We start from the raw sequence: 21,567 nt of genomic DNA, 5'->3' as shown, positions 1-21,567 counted from the left end.
CAATTTATCTGAGGTGATAAGAAGCATTCTGTGGATTTTCACATGTATGTAATTATGTGTATCCATGTTTACTTACACACACACACACACACACACACACACACAGTTATGGTCATGTCACTTCTCAGTCCTGGATACAACATAGAGAAAGTTGCTTAATTAAGAATTGGCAATTCAGTTGGACATGGTGGTACACGCCTTTAATCCCAGCACTCAGGAAGCAGAAGCCGAGGCCAGCCTGGTCTACAGAGTAAGTTCCAGAATAGAGAAACCCAGTATCAAAAAAAAACTATGCCTGTAGTACCAGAATTTGGGAACCAAAAGAGGGAAGATTGGAAAGAATTTGAGGCTAGCCTAGGCTTCAGTGTAAAACTCCCTCTTAATAAATCAGAAACATAAAATACTTGAGGTTTTGTCATGTGGCTTCAACAAAGAGGTATGAAAGAGTTAAGAATATTTGTAAGAGTAAAATCTGGGCTGGATGAGGAGGAAGTGAAGTCAGGAAAGAAGAAAAAACAGAAAGGAGTGGACTTGGAGGTAAGGATGAAGAACACTGAAACTGCAAATGCTTGGGAAAGCAAGTAGGTATGCTCCCAAAGTCACATAAAGGGATTTCAGAGGTAAAGGCATTGTAGGTGATAATGAGGTATCTGGGTGTGACTTTAGCAGCCGGCTGCTTGATGGAGGACATCCTTGAAGGTAAGGGAACTGAGTAGCTAGGTGTTCACTGGATGGCCCACATGGAGAGTTGACATTGGTCAGAACGAAGACAGGTTGGAGCGGAGAAGAGCCATGTGCTAAAGAAAGCCTGCTGTGTGAGGGAACATGACCAGGAACTGGCGGTTGTCAGCAACAGAGAGAAGTGAGTGTCATAGCTCCTTTCCATACAGAATGTAGTGTAGATCGGCAGGGTGAGCTTTTGTCCAAGAACTTGTTAGAAACCTCTAATCTCAGGCCTTTTGCTGACTTTCTCAAAAGGACCAACCTTTAACAAGATCCCTAGCTGGTTATATCTTTAAAGCTTGAGAAGTTATGATTTAGCTAAGTGGTGTGGATGGCAAAGGTACTTGGCTTTTTACAGAGCAACAGAGATCTAGCGACTTGATGATACTGGTAGAATTTTCGAATTTAGAATTTTTTTTGTTTGCTTTTTGAGACAGGGTTTCTCTGTGTAGCCCTGGTATGTGTGTCTGAATAGGATCTATATTGCTTATTTCTTTAATTTTTAAATTATTCACATTATTTATATGCATTTTGCAGTTATTTTTGTGTATGTTTCTGTATGCACATGTACATGCAGAAACTAATGTCAAATTTTCAGGCTTGGTGGCAAGCATTTTTACCCATTGAGCCATCTCTCTGGTCCTTCTTTATTCTTTTTAAAAACAACATTTTAAAAATAAGAGGATGGAGCCGGAGAGACAGCTCAGCAATTCAGAGATTTGGGTACTCTTACAGAGAACCTTGGTTTGGTTCCCATCACCTACATGGCAACTAGCAACAGTCTGTAACTCCAGTTCCAGAAGTCCTGACACTTGCTTCTAGCCTCTAGGGACTGCAGAATATGATGCACAGACATATTCCTGCAAAATACCCATACACATACAATAAAAAGAAATACAACTTCAAAAGAAGTTTTCAGTTAATAAATGTGGGGATAGAGAGATGGGTCTGCTCTTTCAGAGGACCACAGAGTTCAGTCCCTCATCCTATCAGGTACCTACTCCTATAACTTCAGCTCCTGTGGGTCCATCCTCCCTTTCTGGCTTCAGCGGAGGCCAGCATGAATGTGCATGTAAATACACAAAGAGAAAAGCCAATTTTTTGAAAAGGTATTGGTGATAGCAAGGAGCTCTAGCTTATAACTCTGACTACTAGTCTGTGCTTGTAGAAGTATATTAATAAGACCTTTATAATCACTAAATATTTGAGTATCTACAAGGAACTATGATTATGAAAGTTGATTTATTTAAGATAATTTTTAGGCTGTGAATATGGTCACTCAAACCTATGACTCCAGCACTCAGGATGTCAAGCTAGGGGGAATGTTATAAGTTCAAGGCCAGCCCAGACTTCAGAGTACAGATCTGTCTCAGAAAAAAAAGTTTAAAAAGGGTTTGGAGAGATACTGCAGTTGCAGAGGGCCAAGTACGCATGTGGTGGCTCTTAACTGCTTTTAACTCCAGTTCTGAGGGCTCCAGTACTCTCTTCTGGCTTCCTTGGGTACAGGCACATAGGTAGTAAGCATACATTCATGCTGGCACATCCACATATAAAATGAAAATAGGCAAATCTTTCTTAAAATGTAAAAGCAATGAAATAGAATAAAAAGTGTGCTAGCTTATATTCTCATCAGTGATGGATGAACAATCTCCATTCTTATGATTAGAAAGCAGCACATTGCTTATTTAAAACACTAGTACAAAGGTGCTTATTAAAATTAATTTTCAAATGTTTATTACAATTACACGTGTGTGTTTGTGCGTGTGTGTTTCAGTGTCTCTTGGGGTCAGTGCACAGTGTACATCCTTTTATTGTGTGAATCTAGGTACTGAACTCAGGTCTTCAGGCTTGGCACCAAGCACTTTTACCTGCCGAGCCATTTCACTGCCCCTAAAATTGGTTTTACATAGTTCTCCTCACCGTCTGGGGCTCATGGGTATAACTTTTATAATCTAATACTTGTTGTCCCTCAGTTTACCTGTATTCAGATATAGTAATTGAGTGGTCCTTTTTTTCCCCATCGTGAATGTATGTCCTAAGATAGAGCTTGGCATTTGAGAATAGGAGCAGATACAATTTCTCACTAAGAAATGGGTTTCTAGAATTAAAGTCTGTAACATGCTAAAGGAAAACCAATGAATGTATTAGAGCATTGCCTAAAACTTGTATAGTTTGGTCCCAAGGCAAATTAATATTTGTTTTTATACCATTTTTGAATATTAAATACATTATATATAGCAAAATTAAAAATGCTTACTGTGTGTATGTATGATGCCTGTATGTGCCAGAGAACATATGTGGAGGTCAGAGGACAACTTTATGGAGTTGTTTCTCTCTTCCGCCTTTATGTCAGTCCTAGGGATCAAACTCAGGTTGCTAAGCTTAAGCAGCAAGCACCTTCACCCCCCAAGCCATCTCAGAGGCACATACAATGGACCTTTAATAAATAAATATTTATAGTGTATAACTGAGTGAAAAAAATTTCTGTTAATGGTAGAAATCATTTCTTAATTTAAGGGAAAAGTAGTTATAAAATTTCTAAAATTTGTAAGAAAATTTTTAATGAAAGTGTATGCAGCTAACTCACAAAATGGTTTTATATTGCTTTTGTTAGAGCTTCTTTTTGTACTTAGGACATGTTTAATTATTTGATCAATTAGCTTGGTCATACGTAGCTTTAAAGTTGAAGTTGTTCATTTAGTTTTCATAATGGGTGAACTATCTACATCACTGCTCTCCAGTAGAACTGCAGTGATAGACACAGTTCAAGTCTCTGCTCACACTGCTGCCACATGCCTGGTGTGCCTAATTAGTCCTTGACATGTGGCCGGTGTGACTGAAAAGTGAGATTATTATAGCTGACCTAATGGTGTTTAAAAGCCCTACAACCTGACGGAAGGAGAGGAGGACACCCCCTCTCAGTGGACTCGGGAGGGGGCAGGGAGGAGATGAGGGAGGGAGGGGAGGATTGGGAGGGAAAGAGGGAGAGGGCTACAGCTGGGATACAAGTGAATGTATACAATTATTTAAAAATAAAATAAAAACAAAAGCCCTACAACCAGCATCACAGAACTCATTTTTATAGAAAACTACAGAGTCAAAGGAAATAAGGTTATAGTGATTACAATCAAAAGTTTTGTATTCAGTTATCTAAAATCTAAAACACTGGATTGAGCTCTGTTGAATATACCACTGACCAGGTGTCCTTGCTTCATGCTAATGAAGAGCATAGCTCCTGGAGACTCATGGAGCTAGTGCTGGCTGTTAAGACCGATCCGTGTAAAGCTTTTTGTTTCCTTTTAAACAGGTGATTTAGAAGAGAGTTTTAATGAGCATGAACTGGAGCCCTCCTCTCCAAAGACTAAGAAGAAAAGTCGCAAAGGAAGACCACGAAAAACCAATTTTAAAGGGCTGGCAGAAGATACCAGATCCACATCTTCCCATGGAACAGATGAGATGGAAAGTAGTTCCTACGTAAGTAGAAAACTAGTCCATTCCTCCTATTTGTGCAACATGAAGAGTTTCATTGAAGCTGTGTTTACAGGTAAGTTTTATTGTTTGAGGTCTTTAAAAAGTTTTGAATCCATTTTTACGTATGTTTCCCCCTTCTATATTTACAGCGGGATAGGTCTCCACACAGGAGCAGTCCTAATGACACCAGGCCTAAATGTGGATTCTGCCATGTAGGGGAGGAAGAAAATGAAGCGAGAGGGAAGTTGCACATCTTTAATGCCAAGAAGGCAGCTGCACATTACAAGTGCATGGTAGGCATGGTTTTGTAACATGGTTTTCAAAACTCATTTAGCTGGAAATTTCATATAGCACTTTTGCTTCAAACATTGTTTTAGAGCTTTGCATAGTAAAGTATTAGTTACCTGACTCATTGCTTTGACAAAATACTGACTAGAGCAAGTTAAGAAAGGATGGATGTGGGCTGGGTGTAGTTGCTCATGCCTTTAATCCCACCACTAGGGAGGCAGAGGTAGGCAGTTCTCGGAGTTCTCCAGGCCAGCCAGAACTATATAATGAGACTGAGTCTCAAAAGACAAAAAGAAAGAAAAAGGAAGGGAGGGAAGAAGGGGAAAGGTGAGTTTATTTAGTTCAGATTATACTGCAAATGGAAGGTCCATTGTGGGGAAGTGCTGTTATGGCAGGTGCATGAGGCAACTGGTCACATTATATCCACAGTCAAAAAGCAGAGGACACGAATGTGTGTATTCGGCTTTCTTCTCCCCTATTCAGTTTGGGACCCAGCCCACATGGAATGGTGTCATTTACATTTAGGGTATGTCTCTCCACCTAAGGCTAATCTAGAGACTTGTCTGCAAGGTGATTGTGGATTGTGTCAAGTTGACAATTAATATAAACGACCAAAAGTAATATGTTATGTTTCCAGACCTGTTTTTTGTTTTTGTTTTTGTTTTTTCAAGACAGGATTTCTCTTTGTAGCTAGTGTATTAAGTACCATAACAGTGATATTTATGAGGTTTTAAGTTGAAGCTCAAGACGATTATAAACATTCTTAAAGGTTTTTATGAAATTCTTATAAAGTAATTATAGAGTATTTCAGTATGGTAACTATAATTCATATTACTTTAAATCCTGTTTTTTGTTTTTTTTTTTTAAGTTTGAAGTATATTAAGATTTGGGGCCACGAGGTGGTTATGCATGCCTTTAATCTCAGCACTTGGGAGGCAGAGACAGGTGGATATTCAAGTTAAAGGCCAGCCTGATCGACTTCCATGGCAGTCTTAAAAGACTCTCAAATTACTTGGAGAGATTCTGTCTTTACATCCTTAGATCCTGTCCTGATTGATCACTTGAGCTAGATTCTATTGAACTACTTATCTCACTTATTATGATTATGAGAAGTTATTTATTTAAGAAGTTGTTACTTAGGTGTGAAATCACAAGCCATTGAAACCATCACTTGGGAAGCTGAAACAGAAAGAGCATCTCAAGTTTGAGTTCAAGGCCAACCCACAGCACATAGTTAGACACTGTCTCAAAATCCAAATAAATTGGGTCTGTGAAATGGCCCAGCAAGCCAAGGCATGTGCTACCCCCAGGACTTGTAATGTAGGAGAGAGAGAACTCACTCCTACAAGTTCTTTGAACTCCACCCACATGCAGTGGCACATATAGAAATATGTAAGTGTAATAAATTTAAGACAATACCACCCAAAAGCTCCAAATAAACAGAAGTTCTGGACTAGAGTGCATACTAGATTTACTCAGAATTTTCTTTTTTAGAATATGTGTCCTAAGGACCTCAATAGAACAGATTTTAATTATATATTTGTTTTAGAAATAGAAGAATCAGAAAGGATTCTAATCTGGATTGTCAGTTGAAATTTGCCAATTGAAACTTTTTCAAGAATTTCTGGGACTACTAAATGATTGGGCAAAAGGGATGATATTATTGAGATCTTTCTTACTTAAGCAGCGTATTCAATCTTAACTCCCGTCTTACTTGGGTTTTTAATTGTTTTTATTTTGGTTTATATTGTAGTGAGACAGAAAAATATTTAAAATACTTGAGTTGATACTGATTATTTAGGCATGGTCTTTTGCTCTGGGAGTTACAGACATTTAATAATTTCTTACTGTGCTATTTAGTCTTTTCTCATTAGAGCTGTTCAGTGGTGATGTTCTGTGGTTTTCTTTTGTAGTTGTTTTCTTCCGGCACTGTCCAGCTCACAACAACCTCAAGAGCAGAATTTGGAGATTTTGATATTAAAACTGTACTTCAAGAGATTAAGCGAGGAAAAAGGATGGTCTGTGTTTTTTTTTTTTTAATGTACATATTTGTGTTATACCATAATACTCTTGATTCTGCTTTAAATTTAGGGCATCTTCCATATTTCTCCAGTTATCGAGAAACTGAATATAAAGTACTTTCTAGTTTTGAATATAACCTGGTCACTGGTCAGTAGCTTTAAGAGTACAGCCTTGGGGTCCTGGAGAGATGGCTCAGAGGTTAGGAGCACTGGCTGCTCTTCCTGAGGTCCTGAGTTCAATTCCCAGCAACCACATGGTGGCTCACAACCATCTATGATGATAACTAGTGCCCTCTTCCGGCATGCAGATATACATGTAGTCAGAACATTGTATACATAATAAATAAATAAAAATCTTTAAAAAAAGAAAGAGTACAGCCTTGGAGTTGATGATTGTGGAGGGTCAGTGAAAGGCAAATCCTTTTTCAAGTTTGGTTGTGAAAATTTTCAGACAGGCTCATAACAAAGGCTCATAACAAATGCTCGACAGTTACCAGTTGTGGCACTTGTTTCACCTGTGCCTTTAATTCTTATTGCTTAAACTGTTTTATTATTGCTACTTGTTTATAGTGTGTGTTGTGTGTGTGTGTGTGTGTGTGTGTGTGTGTGTGTGTGTGTGTTCGGGTTGCTCATGCCTATGTGAGTGTGATTAAAAACAAGCGTCAGACAGCTGTCAGGTGTCCTGCCCTGTCCTCTCCACCTTGTTCTTTTGGGATGGAATTCTTCTCTGAACCTGGTGCTGCTGGTGGACGATAAGCCCCATAGTCTTTCTATGAAGCATTATTTGTGCTTCTTTTCTTTTTTTAGATTTTATTTTATTTTTAGGTGTGTGTGTGTGTGTCTATGTACACATATTTATGCATATATCTGTAGAAGCCAGAAAACAGCAGTAGACTCCCTGCAGCTGGAGTAGCAAGGACGTTGTAGGCCACAGTGTGGATGCTTGAACCAAACTCCAGTCCTCTGCAAGAGTGATATATGTTATTTACCACTGAGCCATTTCTCCAGCCCCTACAATTGTGCAATATACATACATATATATATTCATGTGTATAAGTGTTTTGTCTGCATGTATTCTTGTGCATGCAGTGCCCAGGGAGGTCAGAAGATGGCTTTGGGTACTCTGGAACTGGAGCTAAAGATAGTTGTAATCCACCATGTGATTGCTAGGAATTGAACCTTGGTCGTCTAGAAGAAAAACTAGTGCTCTTAACTGCTGAGCCACCTCTCCAGCCCCTGGTCTCATTTTCTCTGACTTATTAAAGAACACAAATTACATTTGTTTTCTTTTTAAACTTGTTTGTCCATTGTCCATATTTATATTTAAATTGGGAATTACAGAGGCTGAAGAGATGGTTCAGGGTTAAGAGAACGTGCTAGTTTTTGAGTTGGGTTACCAGCACCCAGGTCACAACTCCCTGTAACTGTAGCTCCAGATTCAACACTCTCTACTCATGTGTGCACATTTCCACACACACATACACACAAAATACATATTTAAAAATCAAAGAAATATTTTGAAAAATTAAATAAGTGCTGGAGAGATGGCTCAGTGATTATGAGCACTCATCACTCTTCCAGAGAACCAGGTTCAATTCTTAGCATCCACATGATGGCTCATCTTTAACTATTTCAGAGGTCCTACACCCTCTTCTGTCATCTGTAGGTACTGCAGGCATAGAATAGACAGGCATGCAGACTAAATACACATATACATAAAATACAAATAATCATTAAAAAGATTAAAAAATAAACTCGAAAAATGAAATAAGGGGCTAGAGAGATGGCTCAGTAGTTAAGAGTACTGGCTGCCCTTACAGGTGACCCTGGTCCAGTCCAGCACCTACACAGGGCTCAACAGTGTGTAACTGCAGTTCTGAGGGATCTAGACATTCATGTAGTGACAGACCCATATGCAGTCTAAATACTCATATAGCACATCAAGTAATTTTTAAGATGAAATAAACCAGGAATTATACATAAGGGCATGAATAGATGCAGTTCCAACTCTTGGAGCCAAAATAATATTACAGAGGAAGGACTGTATCATCCCATGTTTTAGCTATCAGTCACATAATAGCTGATACTGGATGGGGTGGTCTGTCTATTCCCCCTGTTGTGAAGTTCTCCTTCAGTCTTTCATGCAATAGATTCAGATGTGTATGGTCCTTGTCCAACTCCATAAGAAATGACCTTTTCTTTGTGGAGGGTCCTATAGTGTGAAAATTACCTGTTCTTTAGGTTCAGGCTGTCTGGTTTTTGCCTGGTTTTTAATTTTGATCACTTTGAAGCTGAAATCTTTACTGATAAAACTTTGTACTTTTATTGCTAAAATTGTAGGAAAATCATTACCTTATCTTCTTATGCAGCACACAGTGCTATTTTGTTTAGCAAAAGTCTAATGTAAGTGGGACAAAAATTCAAGTTCTCTTTACCTCTTGTTTATTGGACTTAGTGCATTGTGAACGGTCTTTTGCAGTGGGCACCTGCCAATCTCAGCATTATTTAGGAGAAGCTTATAGGCCAAAGTGAGATGTTTTGAAATGATCTCAGCCCTATCAGCCACCCTGTGCCATTCCATAAACATTAGTGAGCCTCTTGATGGAGGGATTGCTTCCCGTTTTTCTCATTTGTTCCAATCATAAAAGGAAAGGTTCTGATTTCAGGAAGGAAAGGGAGTCAAACCACTAAAATACACAATATTATTCCTTTTGTGCTTGGCAAAATTAAGTGTCATCTGCATATTTACAACCCAGTCTTACATGGTGTCACAGCTATGTAAGTTTAGTTTATTGGCGTAGTTTTCAGTAGAAAATGGCTGCTATTTCCTTATTTTCTTAATATTTATTTTTGTTTATGTGTATGTGTGTCTGCCTGTGTGGTCACATGTATATGGGTACCCACGGAATCCAGATGAAAGCATCAGATACATAGAGTTACAGGCAGTTGCAAGCTGCCTGCAACCTGTGAGAACCAGGTAGTTGAAGCTATAGGAATTTGTGAGCCTTACAACATGGTTGCTGGGAACTAGACTCTGGTCCTCTTTAAGAGTGGCAGGTACTCATAACTACTGAGTAATGGAACCAGCTCCTGACTGTTCTTTTCTGTTTAAATTGAAGTAGTTTGCTAAATATGCTAGAAATAGAATAGATAAGATTGCCTAAGGGCTGGAGAGATGGCTCAGAGGCTAAAAGCACTGGCTGCTCTTCTAAAGGTCCTAAGTTCAATTCCCAGCAACCATATGGTGGCTCACAATCATCTATAATGAGATCTGGTGCTCTCTTCTGTTGTGCAGGTGTACATGCTCGCAGAATAATGTATACATAATAAATAAATAAATCTTTAAAAAAAAAGGTTGCCTAAGCCTTGAAGTACTGCTTCTGATTATTCTTTTCCTTTTAACAGAAATGTACACTTTGCAGTCAGCCTGGTGCTACTATTGGATGTGAAATTAAAGCCTGTGTTAAAACCTACCATTACCACTGTGGAGTACAGGACAAAGCAAAATACATTGAAAATATGTCCCGAGGAATTTACAAGTAAGACAACAACTGTCTGTTTTCTTTAACATGTCAGTAAGTCAGTACCGTTAAAAAGATAACACTAGTGGGTTTTTTTTTTCTTTTATCTCTATTCTTTGATGATGTCTCAGGCAATTTTAGAATACTGTCCCAACATTGTATAAGGAATGAGAACTACAGTTAGCATTTTTTCTGACTATATGCCCCTGGTTTAGCATTCATTCATCCACCTGTCAACCATTTGGTAGGCATTGTACTGGGAGCTGGTCATTCATTAGTGATCACTCAGTCACAAGACTGTCCTCAGGAAGCTCACAGTTTGCTGGGCTCTCCCAACTCTACCTTTTAATTAAATGGCCAGACAAGTCAGTGCTCAATTATAAATTATATAAATATCTAGAAGTAGTTATAAACAGCTACGATATTGGTGTTGAAAGAGCTAACCTAACCTGTGACAAGTAGTGTTTGAGTTTGCTTTAAAAAAAATTGCTGGAGCTGAGATATAAAGGGCAAAGGTAAACATGGCACAGGTGTTCTGGTGTACACAGGACAAGTAAGCACTGTAGCACTGAGACAAATTCTAGTATTTTATTTTTATTATTCACTTTACAGTCTGATCCCAGCCCCCCTCTCAGTCCCACTCTCAAACTCCCTTTTCTTCATTCCCCTTTCTCCTCTGAGAAGGGGAGGCACCGTCCCATGGGTACCAACCCAACTTGGCACATCAAGTCATAGCAGGACTAAGCACATCTTCTACTGAGCCAGACAAGGCAGCCCAGTTAGGGGAAGGGATCTAAATACAGGCAACAGAGTCAGAGACAGCCCATACTCCCATTGTTAGTGGACCCACATGATGACCAAGCTGCTCTAGGGGGCCTAAGTTCAATACATGCATGCTCTTTGGTTGGTGCTTCAGTCTCTGTGAGCTCCCATGGGCCCAGGTTAATTTACTCTGTAGGTCTTCTTGTAGAGTCCTTGAGTCCTCTAGCTCCCTTAGTTGTTGCTCTGACTTTCACAAAACTCCCTGAGCTCCATGCCAAAGTATAGTTGGTTTTTTTTTATTGTTGTTCTTATTGTTTTGACAAGGTCTCACTATGTAGCCCCTTCTGGCCTTGAGTTCAGTCTCCTTAGTGCTGGGGGATTGAAGGTGCGTACACCTTGTCCAGCCTTCATACCTTATACTTCATCATATACCCTAGTCTAACAGTTTTCACCTAGATCATCAATAGCCTGTTCATCTTGTCTCCATTTTGCTTCTGCTCCAACAGGTGTATTCAGATTAAAGTGGTTGTTTGCTGTGTGTAAAGGTCTGCATTTAATCCTCACACAGCGTGAGAGAAAGAATGTATTCTGAAATTTTGGACTGCACATCACTCTTTGTAATGGGTTTTGCACTTACTGGTGTATCATTCTTTTCATCAGATGGAGAATAATTTGATAGGAATCCCTGAACTTTATGTGCCTTTGAGAGTTGTGAAACACTTCCACAGGCTTAATATGCAGTAGAACAATAACTAATATGTAGTGAAACAATTTCTTCAGGGTCTTCCATTTGTGAAAAAAGCAGTTGCACATTGAGTCCTCAAGCCCTTTGGGTGTCCACATAACTTGCTAATGCTGTCAGGCCCTTAAGCAACAGACAGTGTGAATATTATACAGAGATCTAACACATAAGAAGAAATAAAAGACTTCTATTTGATTGTGTAAGGCATGCTTAACTCTAATGGCAAACCATTCAAATCAGCAAAATGCACCTGTCTCAGTGTGTGTGTGTGTGTGTGCATGCATTTGTGTAGAGTTAGTATAAAATATAAACATCAAACCCAGCTTTGTAATCTGATGTTTAAAATTGGAAATTAAGTGTTCATTTGATGTATTGAAAATTAGTAAAGAAAAATCATGTCACCACCTTCTAGGGTAAATGATAAAAGGCCACTTTATAACTTTGAGTGTCGATTTCTTAATCTTAAAAGTATTATATCAAGGGCACTTTGCTAAGTTAGGAATCATAATAGGGTGTTGAGGAGATAACAACAAATAGTGTGTTTGGTGTTGCAGTAAAAGAACAATGGTCCCAGTCCAGGGTTGGTCCTAGAATCACCAGAATTAGACTGGGCCTTTTTGGATGGTCCATGCCTGTGTCCTACCACAGTTGTTTCAGTTCAGTAGCTCTGCAGTGAGGGTCAAACTTCATGTGATGCTCATGCTCATCCGTAATAGAACAATTAGACTGAGCACACATTCTGATTAGGAGCAAGACAGAGGTGCCAACAACCAGCATTATCTTTGACATGCTCTGAAGGGTTAGCTTGAAGAGAAAGAGGTACTAGAACATTCAAGAGGCCCCAAGGTTCATTCCCGGAACCACAAAAAAGAAAGGCAAATATATAATAAATACAATGGTTACTTGTGACTGATATTGTCTAACAAGGAAATAGAAAGGAATCAAGTCTAAACTGGAAAATTAATGAAAATACACTAACATACAATGAGATACCTTTTAAAAGGCCATTCCAATAATAGTTGGTATGAAAATGTAAAGGAGCAGCTGGGCGGTAGTGGTGCCTGTAGTCTCAGGAGAGATCTTCGTAGATCTCTGAGTTCAAGGCCAGCCTGATCTACAGAGTGAGTTCCAGGACAGCCCAAGCTACACAGTGAAACCTTGTCTTGAAAAAAAAAAAAAAAAGTAAAGGGGGGTGGTGGTGGAAATATGCCTTTCATCCCAAGTATATCTCTCTGAGTTCCAGGCCAGCCTGGCTGTCCAGAATAGCCAAAGATGATACACAGAGAAAGCCTGCCTCGAAAAACAAAACAAACAAGCAAGCAAACAAACAAAGAAAATGTAAAGGAAAAATGTTTCTTTCCCTTCTCCCTATACATGGACATACACTTCATCTAACTTTAAAAACAATTGCAGGGCTGGAAAGATGGCTCAGAGGTTAAGAGCACTGGCTGGCTGTTCTTTCAAAGGTCCTGAAGACATGGTGGCTCATAACCATCTATAATGAGATTTGGTGCCCTCTTCTGGCCTGCTGACTTACATGCAGGCAGAATAATATATAAATAATAAATAAATCACAATTGTATTTTGATAAGCACTCAAGTAAAGTATATTGTATTCCTCAATGGAAGGACTTACCATTAAAAGCTACCTAATCATAAGATTAATATAAAAAACCAATATAATGTTAAGCAAATAAAAAAATGTTAACAATTTTATCTAAGTGTTAATCAGCATAATTTCTGTCTGTAATGATTTGGTGTAACTTACATAACAGGGAAAAATCCCAGATTAAACAACATCAAGAGTTGTTCCTCATCTAAAAGGCTCACAAGAAAGATGTCAGATGTGGGAGGCAGTTTGGTTACAATCTGTTTTGTATGTGTTGTATCTAGAACATTTAATACTTCTATTTTAATGGTTGTGTGGTTGTCTGTTGTATAGGTTAATAACTTTTATTTGTTTCTGTTTTAGACATTTAGATTTACTTTTTAGCTGTCAGAAAAATCATATTTCAAGGCCGGGTTTGGCTTAGTCAGTGGAGACACTGCCTAGCATGCATGAAGCCCCAAGTTCAACCCCTGTCATAGCATATATAAACAGGTATATAGCACTCGGGTGTAGAGATAGGAGTTTAACAGTCCGAGGTCATATGAGAGCTCGTTATCTCAAAAGAGCAAAGATAGAAAATCATGTGTCAGTGGCCGTCTCTAAAAAAAACTTGGCCATGATGATTTAAGTCATTCTTTGTACTTCTCACCGTGAAATGTCCTTCTTAACTCCCTGAAATGCCGGTTGCAGATAGGAATTCACATGAGGGTCTTTGGGAATGCAGATTACAGAGAAGAATAGCCAAATGGGTGCACATGGTAGTAAATGCCCTGGGTGGGCATGGGAGGAGGGGCTGAGACCCTGCTGAAGGGAAATGACAGAATGATTCTTACTTAGAACAGTTAACAATCAAGGCAACCCCTCCCCCACTTCACTTTCACCTCTCCTTCCTACCTAAAGACCCTTGTAAGCTGCCTTGCAAAAATCCCTAGTTCTAGACTTGTATGTTTGCTGTCCTGATTCTCATTACTTATGTTTCCTCTTCTCGGTCCACCTTTCCTGTAAACTTTAGGTTGGTTCAAAGGTTTAAGTTAGACTGGGGCTATGTTTGGGAGAAGGTGCGTAGCAGGTGATGGCACTGCCTAGAGTGCTCACTCTTGATATATGAACTCATGGTGTAAAAATGATTAAGATGCATGATGCAGTCCTGATGTGCAGTATTTGCAGAGTACGGATTCTTCATAAAGCTGTTAAATATTTTACAACATAAGGAAAATAATGAACAACAGTAGATTGAAAATCCAGGCAAGATGGGTTGGTGCATGCTTGTAACCCCAGCACTTAGGACACAGAGGCTGGAGGACTGGGAGTTGAAAGTCAACCTTAGTTACAAGTGAGTTTGACGCCAGCCTTGGCTGTATAAGACTGTCTCAGTGAAACAGAATAAAAAAGGTCCTCAATTAAGGATGGCAGGAGACGTAGCTCATTGGTGTCACTTGTACCATAAATTTGAGTGTTAACTAGGCTCCATTATGAGTTCTAGGTCTGCCTCTAGGACTGCCTGTTCTCATTGTCTTCATAAGACCTTTTCTTAAAAACAAAACAAAAACCCCACAAAACTTGTATTCAGTTATTATCATACTCAAGCCCATCCTTGCCGTCTGTTTTTCTCAAATGGTGGTTGTAAACCTTGTGAGAAATAAATGCATATTTTTATTCACTACTGACCACAGTAGGGTACTGTTCCATCTTTGTCTAGTGTAAAAATTACTGAAAACTAGTTTTGATTTATCAACTTTATCTTTTTCTCTTTCTTTCTTTCTTTCTTTCTTTCTTTCTTTCTTTCTTTCTTTCTTTCTTTCTTTCTTTCTTTCTTTCTTTCTTTCTTCCTTCCTTCCTTCCTTCCTTCCTTCCTTCCTTCCTTTCTCTTTTTCTTTCTTCTTGTTACTGTATACTAACTGTATAAAGGGGTTTTGTTACTGTATGCATAAAAATAACGTACTTCAATCATTCTCAGCCCTGTTACTTTCTTCTGTTCCCCTATTCCCCATTCTTAATAATCCTTTTGGGTTGTTTTTGTTTGCTTGTTTTGGTTTTGTTTGGTTTTAGTGTTTTGGGTTTTTTTTTTTTTTTAATAGGGTTTTTCTATGTAGCCCTGGTTCTCCTGTACTCGCTTTGTAAACCAGGCTGGCCTTGAACTCACAGAGGTCTGTCTGCCTGCCTCTTCTTCCCAAATTTTGGGATTACAGAACTGTGCTACCATCACCCAGCAAAAGACAGGGCATCACTGCACACATTTCGTTGTTGTTTTGTTTTCTGAGACAGGGTTTCTCTATGTAGTCTTAGCCGTTCGGGACTCACTTTATAGACCAGGCTGGCCTGGAACTCACAGAGATCCACCTGCCTCTGTTTCCCTGGGTGCTGGGATTAAAGGGGTGGGCCACTGGGACTGACTTACTTTTTTTTTTTTTTTTTGAGCCAGGGTCTCACTAGGTTTTCTAGTCAGGCCTTTAAAACTTCGTGAATTCCGCCTACATCATTTTATCTTAAAAACTTTATGAATTTCAAATAGACAGTATATCTGCCCAAATAAAAATTTGTTGGAACAGCACAATTTGAAAAAAAAAAAAAAAAACTTGACTCTGGCAACCACTTGCTTGTATTTAAGGAGGCACCTACATATATAAGGAAGAACTCTACCTTGGTTGCTGCTACCTTAATGTGATTTAAGTATAGCATCATTGATAGGGGAAATTGGAAATTGGAAAGCCTTCAAAAGGCAGTTACAGAGTGTCCTGATTGGTAGACTAAAGCTGGACCTGAGGCTGACCAAACTCTAATTTGGTTGCCCATTTTATATGAAATGGAATAAGAGAGAATCAAATGAAATGGACCTAGACAAATCCACAGTATGGTGCAGCTGATAAGCTGTCTGTTTCAGTCCCATCTTTAGAAGGTAAATGTTATATGATGAAAGGAAATTGGAAGGACCAGTATAGAGGAAGAGAGATACAACCAAATGCAATGCAGGGAAAGCAACCGATTCATGAAGAAATTGGAAGGCAAGGAAGCTCATGATGCAAAATCATCTGAAGAGATTGAGGAAGGCTGTGTCATAAAATACAAGCAGAAAGTAACAATGTATAGAGAACAGATCTCTCTGTCCTTCTCTGTGTGTGTGTGTTCATTTATTTGTTTGTTTGTGTTCTTCTATCATGTAGGTCCTGGGTGTTGAACACAGACCATTGGGGTTGGTGGCAAGCACCTTTAATATATTCTTTGGCCAGAGATGGCTCAGTGGTTAAGAACACTTTTTACACTTTGAGGAGATCCAGGGCCATTTTCTGGGTGTACATACACACACACACACACACACACACACACACAAATACAAAGTAAATATTTTAAAAACCGTATTTCTCAAAGAATAATTGCAAATTATGTACATGAAGTAAATTTGTGACATTTGATTAGCTTATTTGTTTACCTGAAAGTTGATTTTTAGATTTTGTTTTGTATTATTTTAAGATACAGTATCACTCTGGAGCCCAGGCTGGCCTTAAACTTGTGTATAAAACTTGTCTATAAAAATTGATTTTTAAAGAAATTTTATTTGCTGAGCCGGGGCACATGTGTGACACAGCGTACAAGTAGAGATCTGAGGACAACTTTTGGGCGTCTGTTGTCTCCTTCCACCATGTGAGCTTATTATCAGGTGCCTTTACCAGATGCTCTACCTCATGGTACTAAGTCTGAATGAAGAAACCCATGTCCTATAAGGAAACCAACCTCCTCTGCTAATGATAATGTAATTATATTCTCATCAACATTAGAAAGAAAGATTTTGAGATGCTTGTCTTTCATCATTGTAGACTGTATTGTAAAAACCATAGTGGAAATGATGAACGAGATGAAGAAGATGAGGAACGAGAGAATAAGAGCCGAGGAAGAGTAATGATTGATCAGCAACTAACCCAGCAGCAGCTTAATGGAAACTAGGTATGGAAGTTGATTTAATGAGTTCTGTTGTCAGAATACCATGCACGCTGAAACAGAATGACAACATTCAGCAAGAATTTTAATCCTATTGTATTGAGTTACGAGTGTAGTGCCAGAATGCTGAGGACTGTCACAGTTGTATTTGTTTTTCTTTAGCTGGTCAGTTTTAGAGCCATAAAAACAAGCTATCTACTTCATCAGTAAATATAGTTAGAATGTGGAATCAATAAGATATCCCTGTTTTTCAATAATGTTATGTTGATTATATCACCTTATGCTTCATATTTTATGTTTTTTTTTTATCATCTTTTAAACAGGTTCGTGGGACAGAGACAGTTAGAGAACTGAGAATAAGAACATCTAAAACTCCCATGCTTTTTTTTCCACTCTTTTCTCAAATAAAAAGGGTTTGTAACTTTTTACTGCCCGACTCTTAGATCCTTCATTGAACTGCCTAAAAACACCCTGTTTGTTTTCTGAGCCTTCACCAGACGGCTGAATTTGACATATTGATAGTACGTAGCTGTAGTGTCTAGTTTCTGGGAAGCAATCGAAACACTATTAACCTTGTGTATACTGTCAGCAGTTAAAGCAGACCTTGAATGAAGTAAACTGTATTGCTGGACTGAACAAAGTTCTACTGTTTAGAGTGTTTTAAGTTTATGTAGTGGATCCATGCTCAAAGGAAACCGGAAGCAAGTTTTACTTCACCATGCAATCACGCCCCTGGTGGCAACACCTGGTAATTTGTGGGCTTTTTTTTTTTCCTGTATTCAATCAAGCAATGGAAATTAAAAATGAAGAGAACCTTTTTATCTTGGCTTCAACAGCACATCTTAAACATTTTTTTTCCAAGAAGTGTGCTGAAGCCATCTTTTGGTCCTTTTTAGCGTTGTTTTCACTGACCAGCCTGGACTCTAGGCAACTGGTGATGACAAGCTCTGAGCTCCAGTGAATCTGCCAAAATTCTCTTGACAGTACACATTTCTGTGCTGTACAAAGAACTTCTGGCAAAATAATGGAATCCTATCAAGATCAAAATAACCTTTGGCAACATCAGATTCAACTCTTTTGAGATTAAAGAGGTTACCAACGAGCTAAGGACTTTGGACCTCATGTCTGAAACCAGTTTCTCTCAAGTGCCCTGTGGTGAGGAATGCTTCACATATTGGCCCAATATATTTAAGAAGGTCTTATGTGCTAACAGAGTTTTTTTTTTTTTTTAAGAAACCATCTTTGTGTAAAACAGTATTTATTTTTGATTTTGTGACCACTATTTTAGAAACTTTATTTAATGATTTCAGTCATCAGTTTGCTTACATATTGAATAGGTTTTTGTGCCCTGCTTTCTTCTAGGGCTCAAAAGTGTTTTCTTAATCACCAGATTTTTAGAAAGGATTTCCACTGGCAGGCATCTCTTGCTAGTGACACACTTCTTCTTACCTGCTGAAGCACATTTATATATTTCTTTATGGTAAAACCAAAAAATTTAGTTGTGGTCTGCCTCAGTATGAAAGGTAGAGATTCTGAGTTCTGAATTATTAGTTAACCTACCACAATTAATCATATTTGCAAGAATTAACATACTAACTTTTGACTGAACATTGATCTACTCTGCAGCTGGTAGAACAGCAGTTTTAAATGTAACAGGTGGAAAATTACACTGTGCTTATTGACTGGGTTTTTAAACTACTAGTCCCTTAAGATCATGTTTGTTAAGGTGTGTATTTACACATTTCCTTAAATCGAGGGACTCAATGCTTGATTTAGTTTAACCATTTTAATTGTTATTTTAGAAGGAAACTAGCTTTAGTAGTGGATTGCCTTGTACGTCTTCTCCTTTTGCTCTTAATATGCCATGATGTGTATGTGATTTCATTTTCAAGGTTCACCATGACTTGAAGTGCAAGGACAGATCTCAGTTTGTTTACCAAGCGATGTGACTTTTTCCAAAGTATCTGTACTTTATTTCCTTATAACCGCTTGAAAAACATTATTTTTTAAATCTTTAAATCACTTAATGTCTAGGTAATTTTTACATTGTGTGCCATAGAACTTACCTACGGAGAAATAGAGCTCCTTCATTTTTGGACAACTACTGTAACGATTTTTTTTTTTTTTTTTAAGAAAAATGGAAGGTGCCAGGGGTAATTATGGCCAGTCAATAATTATATAAAGGACTTCAAATACTATAGTTGTCAATTGATGGATTTGATATTGTTGTAAATGCGTGACTTTGTATGGGTTTCTTCAGCCCTTTCTCTGCCACTAGCAACCAGAAAAGCACTTTACCTTTCGGTTGGTTAGATAAGTGGCTGACTACCTGTTTTTCTTACTGTGGTGTGATTGGCTAAATAACCATTTAAAGTTGAAGTGTAAACTGAAGTCACATTAAGAACTCATGTTTAGGTGTAAACTTCCAATATTTTGATTCTTTGTTCCTGTTTTCATTCTACGCTGAGTAAAAGTGCCTTACAATGTAAAAATTGTACAGTACTTACATTCCCACGTAGCATCTTCATCATCTGGCTAGTAATCACATTGTGGTATTAATATTTAGATAAATGGACCTCAGTAGTGTATTTACTGTACATCTCTTAAGTCCTTAACTGTAGTTTTAATAAGCATGATATTATTTGGAAAATATATGGCATTTACATCATTTCCAAAAATACTGCCATTACTGTCTACTGCGTATTTTAGCCTGAAATTTTGATTTGTCTTTTTTCTTGTTTTTTTTTTCTTTAATTGTTTTGTTCCTTTTTGTCATTATTAATATTAAACCATGTAATCTTTGCAAGCATATATTGAAGATCATTCTGGAACATTTCTTGCCTTACTAGAAATGTTAGTAAGAAATGTTCTGTAGAGTAGAAGGGTAGACTTGAGTTTCTATACTTTAATAAGAGCTCTTTGTTCCTGGGGGGAGGGGGGAGTTTTACTTTCATCTCATTGTTTTAAAAACCCACAGCTGAAATAATTTTCATTTCAAGGATCAGCAGTTTTCAAACTCGAGGTGGTACTTGCTTAGTGTACACTACTCAAGATACTAACGGAGTAACATGACCTGGAGATCTGCTATTGGATCGAATCTATGTACTTGAACAAATGTGTGAATCTCAAATATCTCAAAGCATAAGTGTTGTAGAGTGTTGTTGCTTTTTGAAAAAGCACTGAAGTTAGACCAAGGCACAGTTTTGTTTTAACAGACATTTAAGTTAATTGTAAAGATAAGGAATGCGTCATGGGTCAAAAATCAAACATTCCTCACATTATGTATATTTTGTTCCTGTTATATTGGCTTTATTTTCAAAACTGTAGTTTGTAGTATTAGTTTCCTTTTAATGGTATTCTTGCATATACTATTCGTTCAATAAATGAGTTCTGAATTTCAGATCTGTGTGTCTTTTTTTGTAAAAGCATGTATCGGGTTTATTTGGTAACAGAAATAGCTCTGCGTTCCTTTCACTCCTGCTGTACTTCAAGGTGAAAAACAAATACATGCTATGTTTACTAGCTTGACAGTAAACAAATACGGGAGACAGGCTAGACAGACAGGTTCAGGTATATGTATTGACCAGCATACTCTTAGCCCTGTGATTAGTCCCCTGGTTTGACAAAACAAAGCACATACTCAAAATGCAGATGGACTGGAGGGGTCTGGTTGAACAAAAATGAATATGATCAGTTCAGAGTTTCACAATTTAAAGATGTCATCATAGAAAGAAATGACAACCTTTTAAAAGCAGTAGAGTTGCCTTGTATCTTGGTCTTTCTAAAACACGGTTCAGATCCCCACACCTTAAATCAAGTCCATTGACACCAAATCGGTATATAACTCTGAAAATGAATACATCAAAATGCCTAGTACAGATTATCTGACAGGTAACAGGTCATTCAGCTATTCCACCTCGTAGACTTAGGTTACCACCTCTTCCACAGACTGCTTGCTGCTGGGACTTTGCTCTTGTGTTAAGCTTGATCCTACCCAGGTCAGAAATCCAACATTTTGATTCATGTACTGTCCGTAGCCATACATATTTTCTAACCCTGCATTCTTATGGAGAGATGGCTAGAACATCCAGTAGTGTGCTCTCCTACACATGCTACGACTGCTGTCTGATACATATGTGTATGTATATGAGATTTATGATTAAGTATCAACCAAATAACTGTAAATATATGGAATGAGTTATATAGGTTTTTTTTTAGCTAATTACAACGTACTCTTGCATCCACCATTCATCAGGCCATGTCCTCACCCAGGGCGGGACCCCAGGCACTTATTGTTTCTATCTTCAGTCCATAGCAGTTGCTAAGATTCATACCAGAGCTTTATTGTTTCCTAGCAAAATTACCAGATATACCAAAGCCCTACTCCTATGCTATTTATTTAGAGATAAGGTGTCATTTAGCACAGGCCATAGTCAAGTATTGACCATAGTCTCCTGATTCTGTCTCCTCTTCCTAGGTGCTGCTATTACAGGTTTGC

General features: G+C 38.2%; 1 protein-coding gene across 2 annotated transcripts in view; it reads left to right on the top strand.

Moving 5' to 3' along the window:
• The window catches only part of Phf6 (PHD finger protein 6), a 43,787-nt gene extending 23,318 nt beyond the window's left edge, over positions 1-20,469 (top strand). The window contains exons 6-11 of one of the 2 annotated variants that reach the window (XM_060375659.1): positions 4,031-4,197; positions 4,344-4,487; positions 6,396-6,500; positions 9,909-10,042; positions 16,949-17,075; positions 18,962-20,469. In XM_060375659.1, the coding sequence (XP_060231642.1) occupies positions 4,031-4,197; positions 4,344-4,487; positions 6,396-6,500; positions 9,909-10,042; positions 16,949-17,075 (677 nt within the window). In that variant the 3' untranslated portion in view covers positions 18,962-20,469. Of the gene's footprint in view, positions 1-4,030; positions 4,198-4,343; positions 4,488-6,395; positions 6,501-9,908; positions 10,043-16,948; positions 17,076-17,392 lie in introns of both variants that reach the window. The other variant, XM_021660109.2, reaches the window with a different exon arrangement.
• The last annotated feature ends 1,098 nt before the right edge of the window (positions 20,470-21,567 follow it).

This window comes from Meriones unguiculatus, chromosome X, assembly GCF_030254825.1.
Source record: "Meriones unguiculatus strain TT.TT164.6M chromosome X, Bangor_MerUng_6.1, whole genome shotgun sequence".
Lineage (NCBI taxonomy): Eukaryota > Metazoa > Chordata > Mammalia > Rodentia > Muridae > Meriones > Meriones unguiculatus.
Note: the sequence above shows the minus strand (reverse complement) of the source record. Positions and strands in the feature narration are given on the sequence as shown.